The sequence below is a fragment of the Mobula birostris genome, chromosome 1, assembly GCF_030028105.1.
Source record: "Mobula birostris isolate sMobBir1 chromosome 1, sMobBir1.hap1, whole genome shotgun sequence".
NCBI lineage: Eukaryota > Metazoa > Chordata > Chondrichthyes > Myliobatiformes > Myliobatidae > Mobula > Mobula birostris.
In genome coordinates this window covers 203,895,671-203,909,319 of record NC_092370.1, presented here as the reverse complement: position 1 = coordinate 203,909,319, position 13,649 = coordinate 203,895,671, and the positions used below count along the sequence as shown (strand labels likewise).

Sequence of the window (13,649 nt, the reverse complement as noted above, 5' to 3'; positions counted from 1 at the left end):
AAGAACAATCTCCAGACTTTGTACTGCAACAATGTTGGATAGCCACACAACTGAAGTCTCTCTTTTCTGGAGGCAATATATTACATATCTTCCGCACATTCTTGGAGCTTCTCACATCCATTCTAAACTATTGCACCCTGACGTGGATATAATGTTCCTGTTCTGGTAAACATATTTTATAAAAGGTTTATCATTGACTTTCTTGCTCTTGAACCCTACCAGTGTATTTATAAAAGCCAATGATTGTATACTCTTAGCTCCTTTCCCAGCCGGTCCTGCCAATTTCAACTAATCAACCAATACAGTATATTGTTAGTTTTCTCTGTTCCTGTACCCATTTAAAATTGTGTTCTTCAGTTTATATTGCAAGCAAAAATGTATTGCTTGGCAATTAAATACAAATGAATAGACCTTCTTGATACACCATACTGTGCCTTCACACTTGATGCACACAGTCATGTTTGTTTCTGAGAAACTTTGACCAGTTTTTAATAAAGCTTACGATATGTAAGCCTGTCTCTTCTCAACTGGATCAACATAACTAAGTGAGCAGTTTCCTTAAAATCAATGACTTGCAGCTTTTAGAATAGATGGCATATATGAACTCATAAAAAATTAAGTCCATTGAATCTTTCTTTCCCAAACCTTTCCATGCCAAGAAACTACATCTGATAACCAGGTCAAAATGGTTAAGCTATTTATAAAAACTAAGTCCATCCAGATATTGAATAGTGCATTCGAATGTGCTGTTAGGCTCATCTCATTTCACCATAATGCAAAAACAGCTTATAATTTAATTATTGGTCTCAGTTTCATGCCTTACTTTATCCTCCCTTTGTAAAACTATTTATTTAATAAATACCATGGACATTCCTCCTACTCCTAAATTCAAAAATCACCTCAAATATTCAGCATCCTTATACTTTCAGTGAATAACTCTCCTCTTAATGCTTTGATGACCTTCAGTAATGCATTATTTCAACAGCGTGAGTTTATAATTTTTTTTGCTCAACTTATTAAGATGTTCTTCTGAGATTTAGTAAGGTATTCCTGATAAGTTAAATTAAGACCTTCTCAGTTTACTAAGGCATTCTTTTGAGAATTTAGTACTTATGGACATGGACTTCCATCACCCATTTAACCTAATCAACTTCACCGCTATTTAAAACACCAGGATTTATGTGTAGAAGTTAGCCTCTAATTTCAGTAAATTCCTACCAATTGTAAATATTCATGGACAGTGAAATAAAAAATACATTTCAAAATCTAATACCAAAAGACCCTGGATTTAACCTTAAAATTATAGGGGCAGTTTTGAAAGCTGCTAATTTAAAAACCAGAATCAGGTTTATTATCACCAGCATGTGACGTGAAACTTGCTAACTTATTAGCCACAGTTCAATGCAATACATAATATAGCGGAGGAAAAAATAAATAAAAAAAATAAACAAGTAAATCAATTACATATATTGAATTGATTTTTTTTTAAATGTGCAAAAACAGAAATACTGTATATTAAAAAAAAGGTGAGGTAGTGTCCAAAGATTCAATGTCCATTTAGGAATTGAATGGCAGAGAGGAAGAAGCTGTTCCTGAATTGCTGAGTGTGTGCCTTCAGGCTTCTGTACCTCCTACCTGATGGAAACAGTGAGAAAAGGACATGCCCTGGGTGCTGGAGGTCCTTAATAATGGTCACTGCCTTTCTGAGACACCGCTTCCTAAAGATATCCTGGATACTTTGTAAGCTAGTACCCAAGATGGAGTTGACTAGATTTACAACCTTCTGCAGCTTCTTTCGGTCCTGTGCCCTGTGCAGTAGCCCCTCCATACCAGACAGTGATGCAGCCTGTCAGAATGCTCTCCATGGTATAGCTATGGGGGTTTTTGAGTGTATCTGTTGACATGCCAAATCTTTTCAAACTCCTAATAAAGTATAGCTGCTGTCTTGCCTTCTTTATAACTACTTCAATATGTTGGGACCAGGTCAGATCCTCAGAGATCCTTATGCCCAGGAACTTGAAGCACAAACTATTATGAAGTGTAATAGTCTCAATTCTCAAAAGGGATTTTAAAATCTACATGCACCTTAGCAAAAATACTGCAGATTCCAGGAATGTAAAGCTAAAAACATATATAAATACTTAACAAGTCAGGTAGCAATTGTTACCCTTTCTGGTGACTGGTCTAATGGAAGGTCATTGATCTAAAACATTGACTCTGTTTCTCTCCCCACCGATGCAGCCGGACCTATGAATATTCCCATTATTTGTTTTCATTACACATACAAACATAACCAAGTCAGAACAAAGCTCAAGCCAGTTCTCAAAGTTAGTGATTATGTAGAAGCATATGTAAGCATAATTACTTTTTAAAAAGGCACTGAAAAGCAAAACTTTGAAGATGAAACAATTTCAAACATACTTCACGTTTTACAATTAATCTTGACAACAACTTCAGCAGTAAATCACTGTGATACAGCATGAATATCTAAATTGGCCAGTTTGTGCACATGTGGGTCTCTTCCTTTGGAACATCAATTTTTGAAATTTATTTCACAATTTAGCTGTTAATTTTAATTACTTCTTCTCTTTGTTAATTCTGTCTCACATCGATTTCCATTGCAAAACAGATGTATATTGTAGATGAACAAAAGCAAAACAAAACTCACCTGAAAGTAAAAGGCTACAGGTGACCGGGACATCAAATTATTGAAGTACTCATGAAAATGTGGTGAAAGAATGTCTTGTGCACACACTTCATATGGGTCAAATACTTGCTCCTATGCAAAAAGAAAAAGTTGAATTTTTTTCCATTTTTCTTATTACATGATTTTGTTCATTACCTATTTAGTTGCAAGGAGACGGCAGGAAACATGCTCTTTATTAATAAGGACAGTCTGTTCATATCCTGAACGTATAATTCCTCAAGATCTGATAAGCCTCTGAAAGTTCACTGAGCCAACTGCAAAACAGTAAAAAACTAGTGATGCAACTTCTATCATATCCCTCCACAGAGTTTGGTAAAAATTACCATGCCCTCGGAATTCACTAGTGCCAATGTTTCTAGAAAACACACAATTGCCAGCTACATTTTGACCCTAACAGTACAATGAATTATAGGACAGTTCTCAGAAACATTATGATTGTACAGTTCATAACACACAAGAGAATCTGCAGATGTTGCAAATTCAGAGCAACACATACAAAATGCTGGAGGAACTCAGAAGGTTAGGCAGCATCTATGGAAAGGAATAAAGAGTCAATGTTTCGGGCTGAGATCCTTCATCAGGACTCGTGTACAGGAGTGAGGTAGATCAGCTGGTTGATTGGTGTTGTAACAACAACCTTGCATACAATGTCACTAAGACCAAGGAACTGATTGTGGGCTTCAGGAAGGGGAAGTCAAGAGAACAGTCATCAGTCCGCACTGAGGGATCAGCAGTGGAAGCGGTAAGCAGTTTCAAGTTGCTGAGCGTCAACATCTCTGAGGATCTATCCTGGGCCCAATATATTGATGCAATTACAAAGAAGGCATGACAGCATGACACTTCTTTAGGAGTTTGAGGGAACTTGGTATACCACCAAACACTAGCATACTTCTACAGATCTACAATAGGTTGTATGGGGTGTCCATGGAGGGAAAGCACCTCTGGTGAGATAGGGATACGTCTGTCCTAGCTTGTGAAGTCAGCTCCAGTGGACCAGGCAGACGAGATCTTCAGTGAGATCCAATAGTGAGAAAGGCAGTACTGTAACACTTTTTGGAGATTGAAGGGCATGAAAAGGCACAGAAAACACCATGGTCTTCCTGTGCAACTAAGACCCCAGTCTGTGACACTTGTTTGTGCACTAAACCCAGACTTCTGAGGTCAAGATAGTGGAACAGTCCCACTGCAATGGCTTTTCCACATTAAAACCTCCCCCACACAGGACTCCTGTTATTGTCCAACACAAGAGACAACCACCACTGTGGAGAGTACTCTAACTGATTGCATGACTATCTGGTACGGAGGGGACAACTGCACAGGATCAGAAAAAGCTGCAAAAAGTGCACATTCAGCTATTTCCATCATGGGCACTAGCCTCCCCAGTATCGAGGACATCTTCAAAAGGCTGCATTCATTCATGAAGGACCCTCATCACCCAGGATGTACCCTCTCACCAGTACCATCAAGGAACTTGAAGACACACACTCAACATTTTAGGAACAGCTTCTTCCCCTTTGACATAAGATTTTTGAATGGACAGTTAAACCATGAACACTACCTATTTTTTCATGTACTGGTCCTGATATGTCCCCAATTCGCCAGAATCCACTGTATTTTTTTATTGTAATTTATAGTTTCTTTGTATTATGTATTACACTGTACTGCTGCCATAAAACAAATTTCACAACATATGTCAGTGATATTAAACCTGATCCTGATTGATTGTGATTCTGACTTCAGCCCAGAAGTCTTTGATGAGCATACATACTCCACGTGCTTTTTCATTTTTCTATACCCAAAGTCCAATTTCAATTCTTTTCTTTGTGCGTTTGTTCTACAGATAGAACGCATATAATTTAATAAATTGACCCAAATTAATTAACGGCACTTCAACTGAACCAGCACCTTAATCAAGAAATACAAATCAACAGAGGTGTCAGTTTTGTTGTCAAAGCAGATTAGAGTCACGTAATAGAAAAGTTTACAATTGTGAAAAGACAGTTCAGGGTAAAAGGAAGCTGATATTGGCTCACTATATATTAGGGCTCAATAATAATTTAACTCAGCAGAGTCTCAAACATATCTTATAAATTACTCTCAATTTACATGTTATGTAGAGTTTATCTCCTAATCAGGTAACCAATTAAGGAAAAGTACATTTGCTCAGCAGATGTTATATCCTAGAACACGCTCAATTTTATAGCTCAACTGGTCGACCGTCAATATGTCTGACTTACAATATCTTTCTTTCCCAATACCAAAATCTATCATTTAAGAAATGCTCTATTCTCTTCATTTTGCTTACAAAGTAAACATGAAGCAATTCACATTTTAACACTTACCATAATTTTTTTTAAAAACTTAAAATGAAAGATCTGTTACTTCCAGCCCTTTGACTTCAACCTACACTTCCCTACAGTACCAACTATGGCATGGTTAAAAACTCCACATGTTAAACAATCACACCCCTTAAAAAAAAGCTGCATTTTTAAAAACAAATAGAGCAACAATAAGCTATATATACACACTAGGATTTTGATAATTAATGAAATGGTCATTAGCTGACAGCCATTCAGTTCAGGATTTAAAATGTATTGAAAGTTACCACGTGGAAATAAATCAATAGGTAAATGTTATTTGTAAAATGTGTATCTTATAAATTTTCTGCTTTAAAATTATTGATCCACTATAAAACATTTTATGTTACAGAGGAGCATAATGTTAATTCATTCCTGCAATGATTCGCAAAGCAGCAAATACATTTTCTTATAAAACATATACTAGTTAATAATAAACTAGATACTCGCTGAGTATCAAAACAATGAAGAGAAAATTATTTATTCAACATGCACTACGAGGCCATGAAAAGTTACCAGTATGGCTCACAAAAGACAAAAAAAAACAGAGAAGCAAAATTGATGCAACCATATTGTGACTTCTTGCTGAATCCCAAGAATGGGATCAGGGATATTTAATTTTAGGAATGCTGAGAAGGCAAAACACACAAGCTGTGAACATTGTGGGTGATTACCAGCATACAAGCCATATGGGAACAATTAAGACTTTCAAAAATCCTAAATGGCTTTACTTTGACGTTGAGGACCTTACAGTTTAAAACTATCTGGCCACATACAAATCACTATCATGAAATACCTCTGCCAGATCTTCAAAGCAGCTTCCAACTAATGGATGAGGGCTGCTTTCATCCGTCATCTCAACAGTATCCTCCATTAAACCCAACAGCTTCACAGTCAGTTCATGAATATCCAAGATGTTACTGAAGATCACATCAATGTCCTATTAAGAAACAATGCACAAACTTAAGATCACTTGCACATTTAACCTTTGGGTCTGGTAGGTTTCTACACAAAATATCATTGGTTGCGAGTAAGATAATAGTGATTAATCATACTCTTCCAACTCAGTTCTCAGCTTAGCCATAATTCCAATCAGATTATGGAAAGTATTGAATGGTGACTGTGAATAGCATCTCCTTCGATTTTTCTTTCTTCCAGTGGAAAGGCATATAATTGATACTCAGAAGCTATTTTCACAACACAGATCATAAATCTTCTGTGCAGGAAATCAAAGGCACTGAAATGCATTTCACCACATATTGCCTTACAGTCTGCAGAATTCTACTGTTGGTATTGCCTTCGCTACTTTTGAATTCCAATGTAAATTTTCAAAGTAATCTCTCTCAAGGACGGTAAAATCCAAAAACAGTATTCTTTCAGGGGAAAGCAGATATATATTTGTGTTTCTTTTAAACATGTGTTTACTTAATCATTCCAGAAATATTGAAATGATATGAAAGGTGTCAAATATTTAAACAACTCACCTAACATTGATTCCTTAACTATTTTCCCTGCTTTATAACTCTAATTTATTTTTAAATAGTCTCTGACAATCCTGGCTACTAGGCATGGTCTTGTGCAGAACTATATGAATATCTAACAGTTCAAGTTTGACCAGTTTTGGTCTTTTCTTTTCAGAAAGTTATTCAGTCCATAATTTAATCAAGCACATACTTTGTACTTAACATTTAACAAGAATTTCTTGAATGGTATTTTACCACAGCTCATAAAATTCAGAGAAATGCAACCATTCCAAATTACATTAGATTAGATCCAACTTTATTGTCATTGTGCCGAGTACAGATACAAAGCCAATGAAACACAGTCAGCATCTGACCAGAAATGCAAAGAATAGTGTTATTTACAAAGTACTGCAAATAAAAAGTAAGTGCTACAGCACACAAATATAAAAGTACTGAGACAGAACAATATGGGTGCAATACTGCTTAGCGCTGTGATGTGAGGTTCAGCAGGGTCACAGCCTCAGGGAAGAAGCTCTTTCTGTGCCTGCTGGTGCGGGAGCAGAGGCTCCTGTAGCGCCTACCATATGGGAAGAGAGTAAAAAGTCATTGCTTAGGGTGAGATGTGTCCTTGACAATGCTTTTCACCCTGCCCAGGCGTTTATGGTTGATGTTCTCAATGGTGGGCAATTGGGTGTCGATAATCCGCTGGGCAGCTTTCACCACCCGCTGGAGTGCTTTGCGGTCCGATACGGGACAATTTCCATACCACACTGAGATGAAGTTGGTAAGTATGCTCTCAATGGTACAGCGGTAAAAGTACGTCAGTATCCTGGGACAGAGGTGAGCTTTCTTGATGCTCCGCAGGAAATAAAGGCGCTGTTGTGCCTTTTTGATCAGGATGGAGGAGTTCAGGGACCAGGTGAGATCCTTGGAAATGTGGACACCAAGGAATTTGAAGCTTGATACACCCTCCACTACAGCTCCGTTGATGTAGATGGGGACATCAGTGTGGCTCCTAGCATGCCTGAAGTCCACAATGACCTCCTTGGTCCTCTGGGTGTTAAGGGCCAGGTTGTTGTTGGCACACCACGCAGCCAGGTGCTGGACCTCGTCCCTATAGGCCGTCTCGTCATCCCTTCTGATCAGGCCAACCACCGTGGTGTCATCTGCAAACTTGATTATGGAGTTAGAACCATGTACAGGAACGCAGCTCAGCACACAGCCTTGAGGCACGCTGGTGTTCAGGGTGAGAGTGGAGGAGGAGAGGTTGTCTAACTTAACTGATTGGGGTCTCTTAGTCAGAAAGTCCAAGGTCCAATTGCAGAGGGATCAGCTGATACCAAGCTGGCAAAGTTTGGCAATCAGTTTGGAGGAGATCACAGTATTGAATGCCGAACTAAAGTCAATGAACAGCATTCTGACGTAAGAGTTGGGGCTGTCCACATTGGTCAGGGCAGAGTAAAGTGCTGTGGAGATGGCATCCTCTGTTGACCTGTTGGTGCGATAGGCAAATTAATGGGGGTCCAGGGTAGTGGGCAGACAGGATTTCAGATGTGATAGAACCAGTCTCTCAAAGCACTTTGCAATGATGGGGGTGAATACAACTGGACAGAAGTCATTCAGGCCCGTGGCAATGGAATGCTTCGGCACTGGCACGATGGTGGCGATCTTGAAACTTGTGGGGACAACTGCCTGGGCCAGGGGCAGATTAAAAATGTCCGTGAAGACCCCAGCCAACTGCCCTGCACAGACTCTGAGCACACGGCCAGGTATTCCATCCAGACCAGCTGCCTTCCGTACATTCACCCTGCTCAGGGTGGCGCAAACGTCGGAGGTGGAAAGTGAGAGAGGCAGTTCACCAGGTGGGAGATCCACTTTGAGGGTGGCCTCCTTGTTCTCTCGGTCAAAGCAAGCGTAAAGGTAACTGAGCTCATTAGGGAGGGAAGCAGAGCTGGAAAGGGGCACAGTACTGGGTGGTTTGAAATCTATGATGACCTGTATGCCAAGCCATATGCACTGGGGGTCCGAACAGTTGAAATGCTCCTTGATTCTCTGTTTGTATATGTGTTTAGCCTGAGAGATTTCCCCTCCTCAGGTTGGCCCTGGCTGAGCTGTAAGCCTCCCGGTCTCCAGACCTGAAGGCTGAATCTCTGTCTTTGAGCAGGAGGCGAACTTCTCTGTTCATCCATGGTTTCTGATCGGGGAAAACTTTTATTTGTTTTTGTGATGTCACTCTATCTACACACTTGTTGATGTGCTCAAGGACAATACTTTTGCTTGGAATAAAAGACTTCTTAGTAATATACAAGTTAATAACCTAGCTGCCATGAAAACAGACATAAGGCTTGCAAGAGAGACAGCTAGCTTTGTAAGTAAAAGATACTGAGTAAGTTATACTTGTACCAAGATAGGTGCTCTTACACAACAATTTCCCTCAACCAATGTCAAGAAAATATATTAATTAAAATCTCTGTTCTGTTGAGAATGTCTAACAGAATTATTTCTCCAATCACATTTAATTCATTTCATCCTGGTTTACAATTTTAGTTTCTCCAATAACAATTGATTACATGTCCACATTTAATATTTCTTATACATTTCATCATTTTATACCACATAAGTTTTATTTTCAGCACAAGAAGAAAGTGTAATTATTTTAATTCTGTTGATAGAAAATAGACTATAATCATCAGAACAGCTGGGAAAAAAAAATTCACATAAAATAAATAAATAAAGGAAAGTGATTTGGAGCAATGCTTTAAACAAACCCAGAGGAAGGAGAAGAACTAGCTGAGAGTTTATGCAAGCAGATGTAGTATAGCAATTGCTGTACACAAGGAAATATTACTACAAAAGTTAGTGGAATTTCAGTGGAAAAAGTGATGGCAGTTTGATGATTTATATCCTAGAATGCTGAAGGAAGTCAAAGAGGAAATAGCAGAGACTATGAGCCTATTTGTAAAATCATTTGAACAGAAGTTACGCCCAAGAACCAGGGAGATACCAACGTTACACCTCTGCACAAAAAGGAAGACTGGGTGAACTGAGTAATTATAGACATGACATTCAACAACCACAATGTATAAATTTCTAGATGGCATAGCAAAAGTATAAGCATCGCCAAGAAAGACAGACATAATCACTAATATTTCTAAAGGATATTAAATAGAATTCGTCACAAATAAAGCGGAGTTCTAACAAGGAGAAAGCTGAGCTCAAGAATTTTCAAATTTAACTTGTTAATGCAATTTATAAGATTAACGCACCAAACATAATTGAAACATTAGGAGGAAAAGGCAACAGTAAACTCTAATTGGTAAAATAAAGCAAGAAGAGCAGAGTTCAGATACAGTACCTTCAAAGAGTATTCAGCCCCCAACCCTTTGTTCACATAAATGAGTATTACATCCAGCAACCTTAATCAACTTAACTTAGAAGTTTTATTTGTAGATCACATGCTTCTTTATTCACAAGAGAGCCCAAAAAACAGGGAAAATTGAAAAAATAAACATTCAAAAGCTGAAATATCAGCGGTTTAAAAGTACTCATCCCCCTTTGCTCAGTATTTAGTTGAACCACTCCTTGAACCTAATTTAGCCAGTAGTCTTTTTGGATAAGTCTCTACCTGCTTTTCACAACATGACAGCAAGATTTACCCGTTCCTCCTAGCAAAATTGCTCAAGCTGTACCAGGTTAGTTGGGGAGCAGCAGTGGACGGCAATCTTGAGGTTTTGCCAGAGATGTTTGATCAGGTTAAGGTCAGGACTCTGACTGGGCCACTCAAGCACATCAATTTTCTTCATTAGAAGCCATTCCATGGTTGCTGTGACAGGGTGCTTTGGGTCATTATCCAGCTGAAAGATGAACTTCTTCTCCAGTTTAAACTTTCTAGCAGAGGCAAGCAGGTTTTTAAATCCAGGATCTCCGTATTTAGCAGCATTCATTTTCATATCAATCCTGGCCAGATTTCCAGTCCTTGCTGCTGAAAAGCATCTCCATAGCGTGATGCTACCCCCACCATACTTCACAGTAGGGATGGTGTTACCCAGTTGATGCACAGCATGAGATTTACGCCACACGTACCACTGGGTGTTGAGGTCAAGGTGTTCCACTCATCTGTCTACAATACTTTCTTCCATATCTTTACAGTATCTGCTCAGTGACACTTTGCAAAGTCTTTACTGGCAAAGATATGTGCACTTTTTTTTTTTTAAAAAGCCAAGGCTTCCTCCTTGCCAGTCTTCCATAAATACCCGTTTTGTGCAAGGCCTTAGAGATCATGGAGTCATGAACTTCATTTCTAGTTGCAGCCACTGATTTCTGCAGCTCACTCAGAGTGACTCTTAGCATCACAGTAGCCTTACTGAGAAGTGCCATTCTTCTCTGGTGACTAAGTTTGGAGGGGTGGCCTGATCTCGGCAATGTAACTGTGGTTTCATATTTTTTTCCACTTTCGTTACAGCAGATTGCACTGAGCTCCAAGGTATGTTCAGTGCCTTTGAGATTGTCTTGTACCCTTACCCCAGATTTGTGTTTCTCTGTCATTTCCCAGATGTGTCTTGAATGCTCTTATTTTTATTTTAGTTTGGTCAGTTGAAAATCTACCATATTGTTGGACCTAGCAAAGAGAAAGGGTATTTATTGTAATAAATTTATTGAAAACAAGTGGCCCTCCAATTTTCTACATCAACAAATTGGGGGGAGTTGGTAAGGGAATACTGTTTATTGCACTTGTGGAAAGTTGGTGTAGTAATTACAAAATTTTGGTTTTTAATTTTTAGTAAATTGGGCAGGTTTTGGAATTTTACTTTTGATTTGACATGTTGCACTCAAAATAATCCTTCTTCAATATATTTTAAATTTAGAAAATGAGGCGGTAAAATGTGAAAATAGTTGTGGGGGCTGAATACTTTTTCCAATGCATTGCACATACATCTTAAAAGCTTGAGAGGGAAGTCAGTTGAAAAGAAATAGCATTTCTAAATCAAAGCAAAAAAAACAGCAAAAGTAATCTTAAACGTAATATGTATATATATATATATATATATATATATATATATATATATATATATATATATATATATATAAATAAATAAATATTAGAGAGAGAGAGAGAGAGAGAGAGAGAGACAGAGACAGACAGAGACAGAGACAGAGACAGAGACAGAGACAGAGACAGAGACAGAGACAGAGACAGAGACAGAGACAGAGAGACACTTTATCAAAAAACTGGTCAAGTTTTAGGAAACTATTTGAGGTCACCAAAACTGAAGGGTACACTTCAGGAAAATTATTTCTGGCATATCAGTAATTTAGAGTTAAACTGAGTTATATTTTGTTTTACTTTTGTTATAATATGGATTGTAAAATCACTCAGGAAACAAGTATATTTTGATGGTCATTTTTTTTAAATTTCAAAGAGTATATGCAACTTGATTAATAGTTTTTTCAGTGAGACATTGGCAAAACTAGGTGGACAAAAACTCCCTCTCCTCAAATTTCCCACTCTTCCACATCACTTTAAAATAATTTTGGACACTTCATCAATGAAATATGTAAAACCTTCACAGTCCCTTAGGGTTTATCCTGTTTACCAGGTCAAGTCAAGAAAGTAGTAGAATAAATTTATCATAGTATCAGAGTGAATAAATTATACTGCTACATTTATAATAAAACACAAATTAGGAAAGAATAACATTAAATAAATTTCCACATGAAAATAAACAACAAAAATATTAAACAGTTAAGTGCATTCTTGTTCATAAAGAAACATTCAAACACATTCCAAGATTAAGGTAAAGCTAGCACAGTTACATTTCAATAATAATCTTTCTATCAGCAATTTAACAACTTACACGAGCAGTAAACAGTTTGTTGTTGGATGCAAAAGGTTCCCTGAAGACTTTTATAATAAGATTCAATTCACGCAGATACTGCCTTTCCTCTGCAATTTCAGCTTTCACTAAGTCATAGTAATTCTGCTCATCGGTCACATTTGACCCATCATCTCCCAATGAAGATAGACCAATATCATCCTGGTCAAACATGTCCATCAGGACCTGAAAAGAAAATTGAGGCAAAGACTAATAATTTTTTAACATTTACTGTAAAGAAAAAAGTGCATTACCTTTATTTAAGAAAATGAAGACAACAAGTTAAAACTTAGATGCAAACTCTGCTTCCAAATCATTTCTAGGTCAGGGGAGTTTCACCAGAAATTTTACGTATCAAGAGTATTAAAGATGCTTTAAAAAAAAACCACACCGAACAGTAACAGACATAACAGTGATCCTCATCACCATAAACCTACATTAAATCAGATATAGCTGCATTATGGAAATGCAGTCAACTTTCATCTGTAGTGTACTAATAATGTATGGAGCCTTCCTGGATTTCAGCAGTTGAATAGAAGTTTTAGGAAAGACAGCAATGACATCTGACCTGTGATGCAAGGCACCCAAATATTCAGAAAATATACCAAAAGTGTACAGGGGAAGATTTTAACAAAAAGTCAAATTATAGATGAAATTAAAAGCTAGTTAGCAAATGAAATAAGAAGTGGATAGAAATGTGATGGTGGTGGTGTGAGGGGGGGACTTGTCATATCGTCATTTGTCTGTATTCAAGTATATAGCTCAATAACAGTTGAACTTGAACTTCATTGATGCCATCAAAAGGCTCAGTCCTAGTAGAGGTAGGGTACAAGGAGTACGAAATATTTGTGGAAAATTTCACTCATTTGACTTGCCCTACATTAAAGCAATTCAGATAAAATTTAACTGACAGTATTCTGATAATATTCACAATAAACTATTGAGAATCAGGTATAATGATATCTGTTGCTTTCACCTTTCCACAAGCTAAAAGATAAATAATAGCCAAATTAGTCTGCTTTGTGTTACAGCTGCAAGGTTTGCTGTTTAATTCAATAATTAGCAGTCAGCAGTTCATGTCTTTAAAATATCCAAATGTCCTCCAACACTAGACTCCACATGAAGAATTTTTGACAGCATTGACTGCAGGCCAAGTATAGGGTTGTGGTGTACTTGGCTGTTGGAGTTTTGCTCAATAGCCAAGATTTCAAGATTCAAGATTGTTTAATGTAATTTCCAGTACACAAGT

At 37.7% G+C, this 13,649-nt stretch overlaps 1 protein-coding gene across 2 annotated transcripts in view; it reads right to left on the bottom strand.

Annotated features, from left to right (window-relative positions):
* Positions 1-13,649, bottom strand: part of sos2 (son of sevenless homolog 2 (Drosophila)) — a 114,137-nt gene that overhangs the window by 48,797 nt on the left and 51,691 nt on the right. For both annotated transcript variants that reach the window (XM_072269379.1, XM_072269389.1), the window contains exons 5-7: positions 12,383-12,586; positions 5,861-6,004; positions 2,669-2,779 (exon numbers count right to left, since the gene is read on the bottom strand). In XM_072269379.1, the coding sequence (XP_072125480.1) occupies positions 2,669-2,779; positions 5,861-6,004; positions 12,383-12,586 (459 nt within the window). The remainder of the gene's footprint in view (positions 1-2,668; positions 2,780-5,860; positions 6,005-12,382; positions 12,587-13,649) is intronic.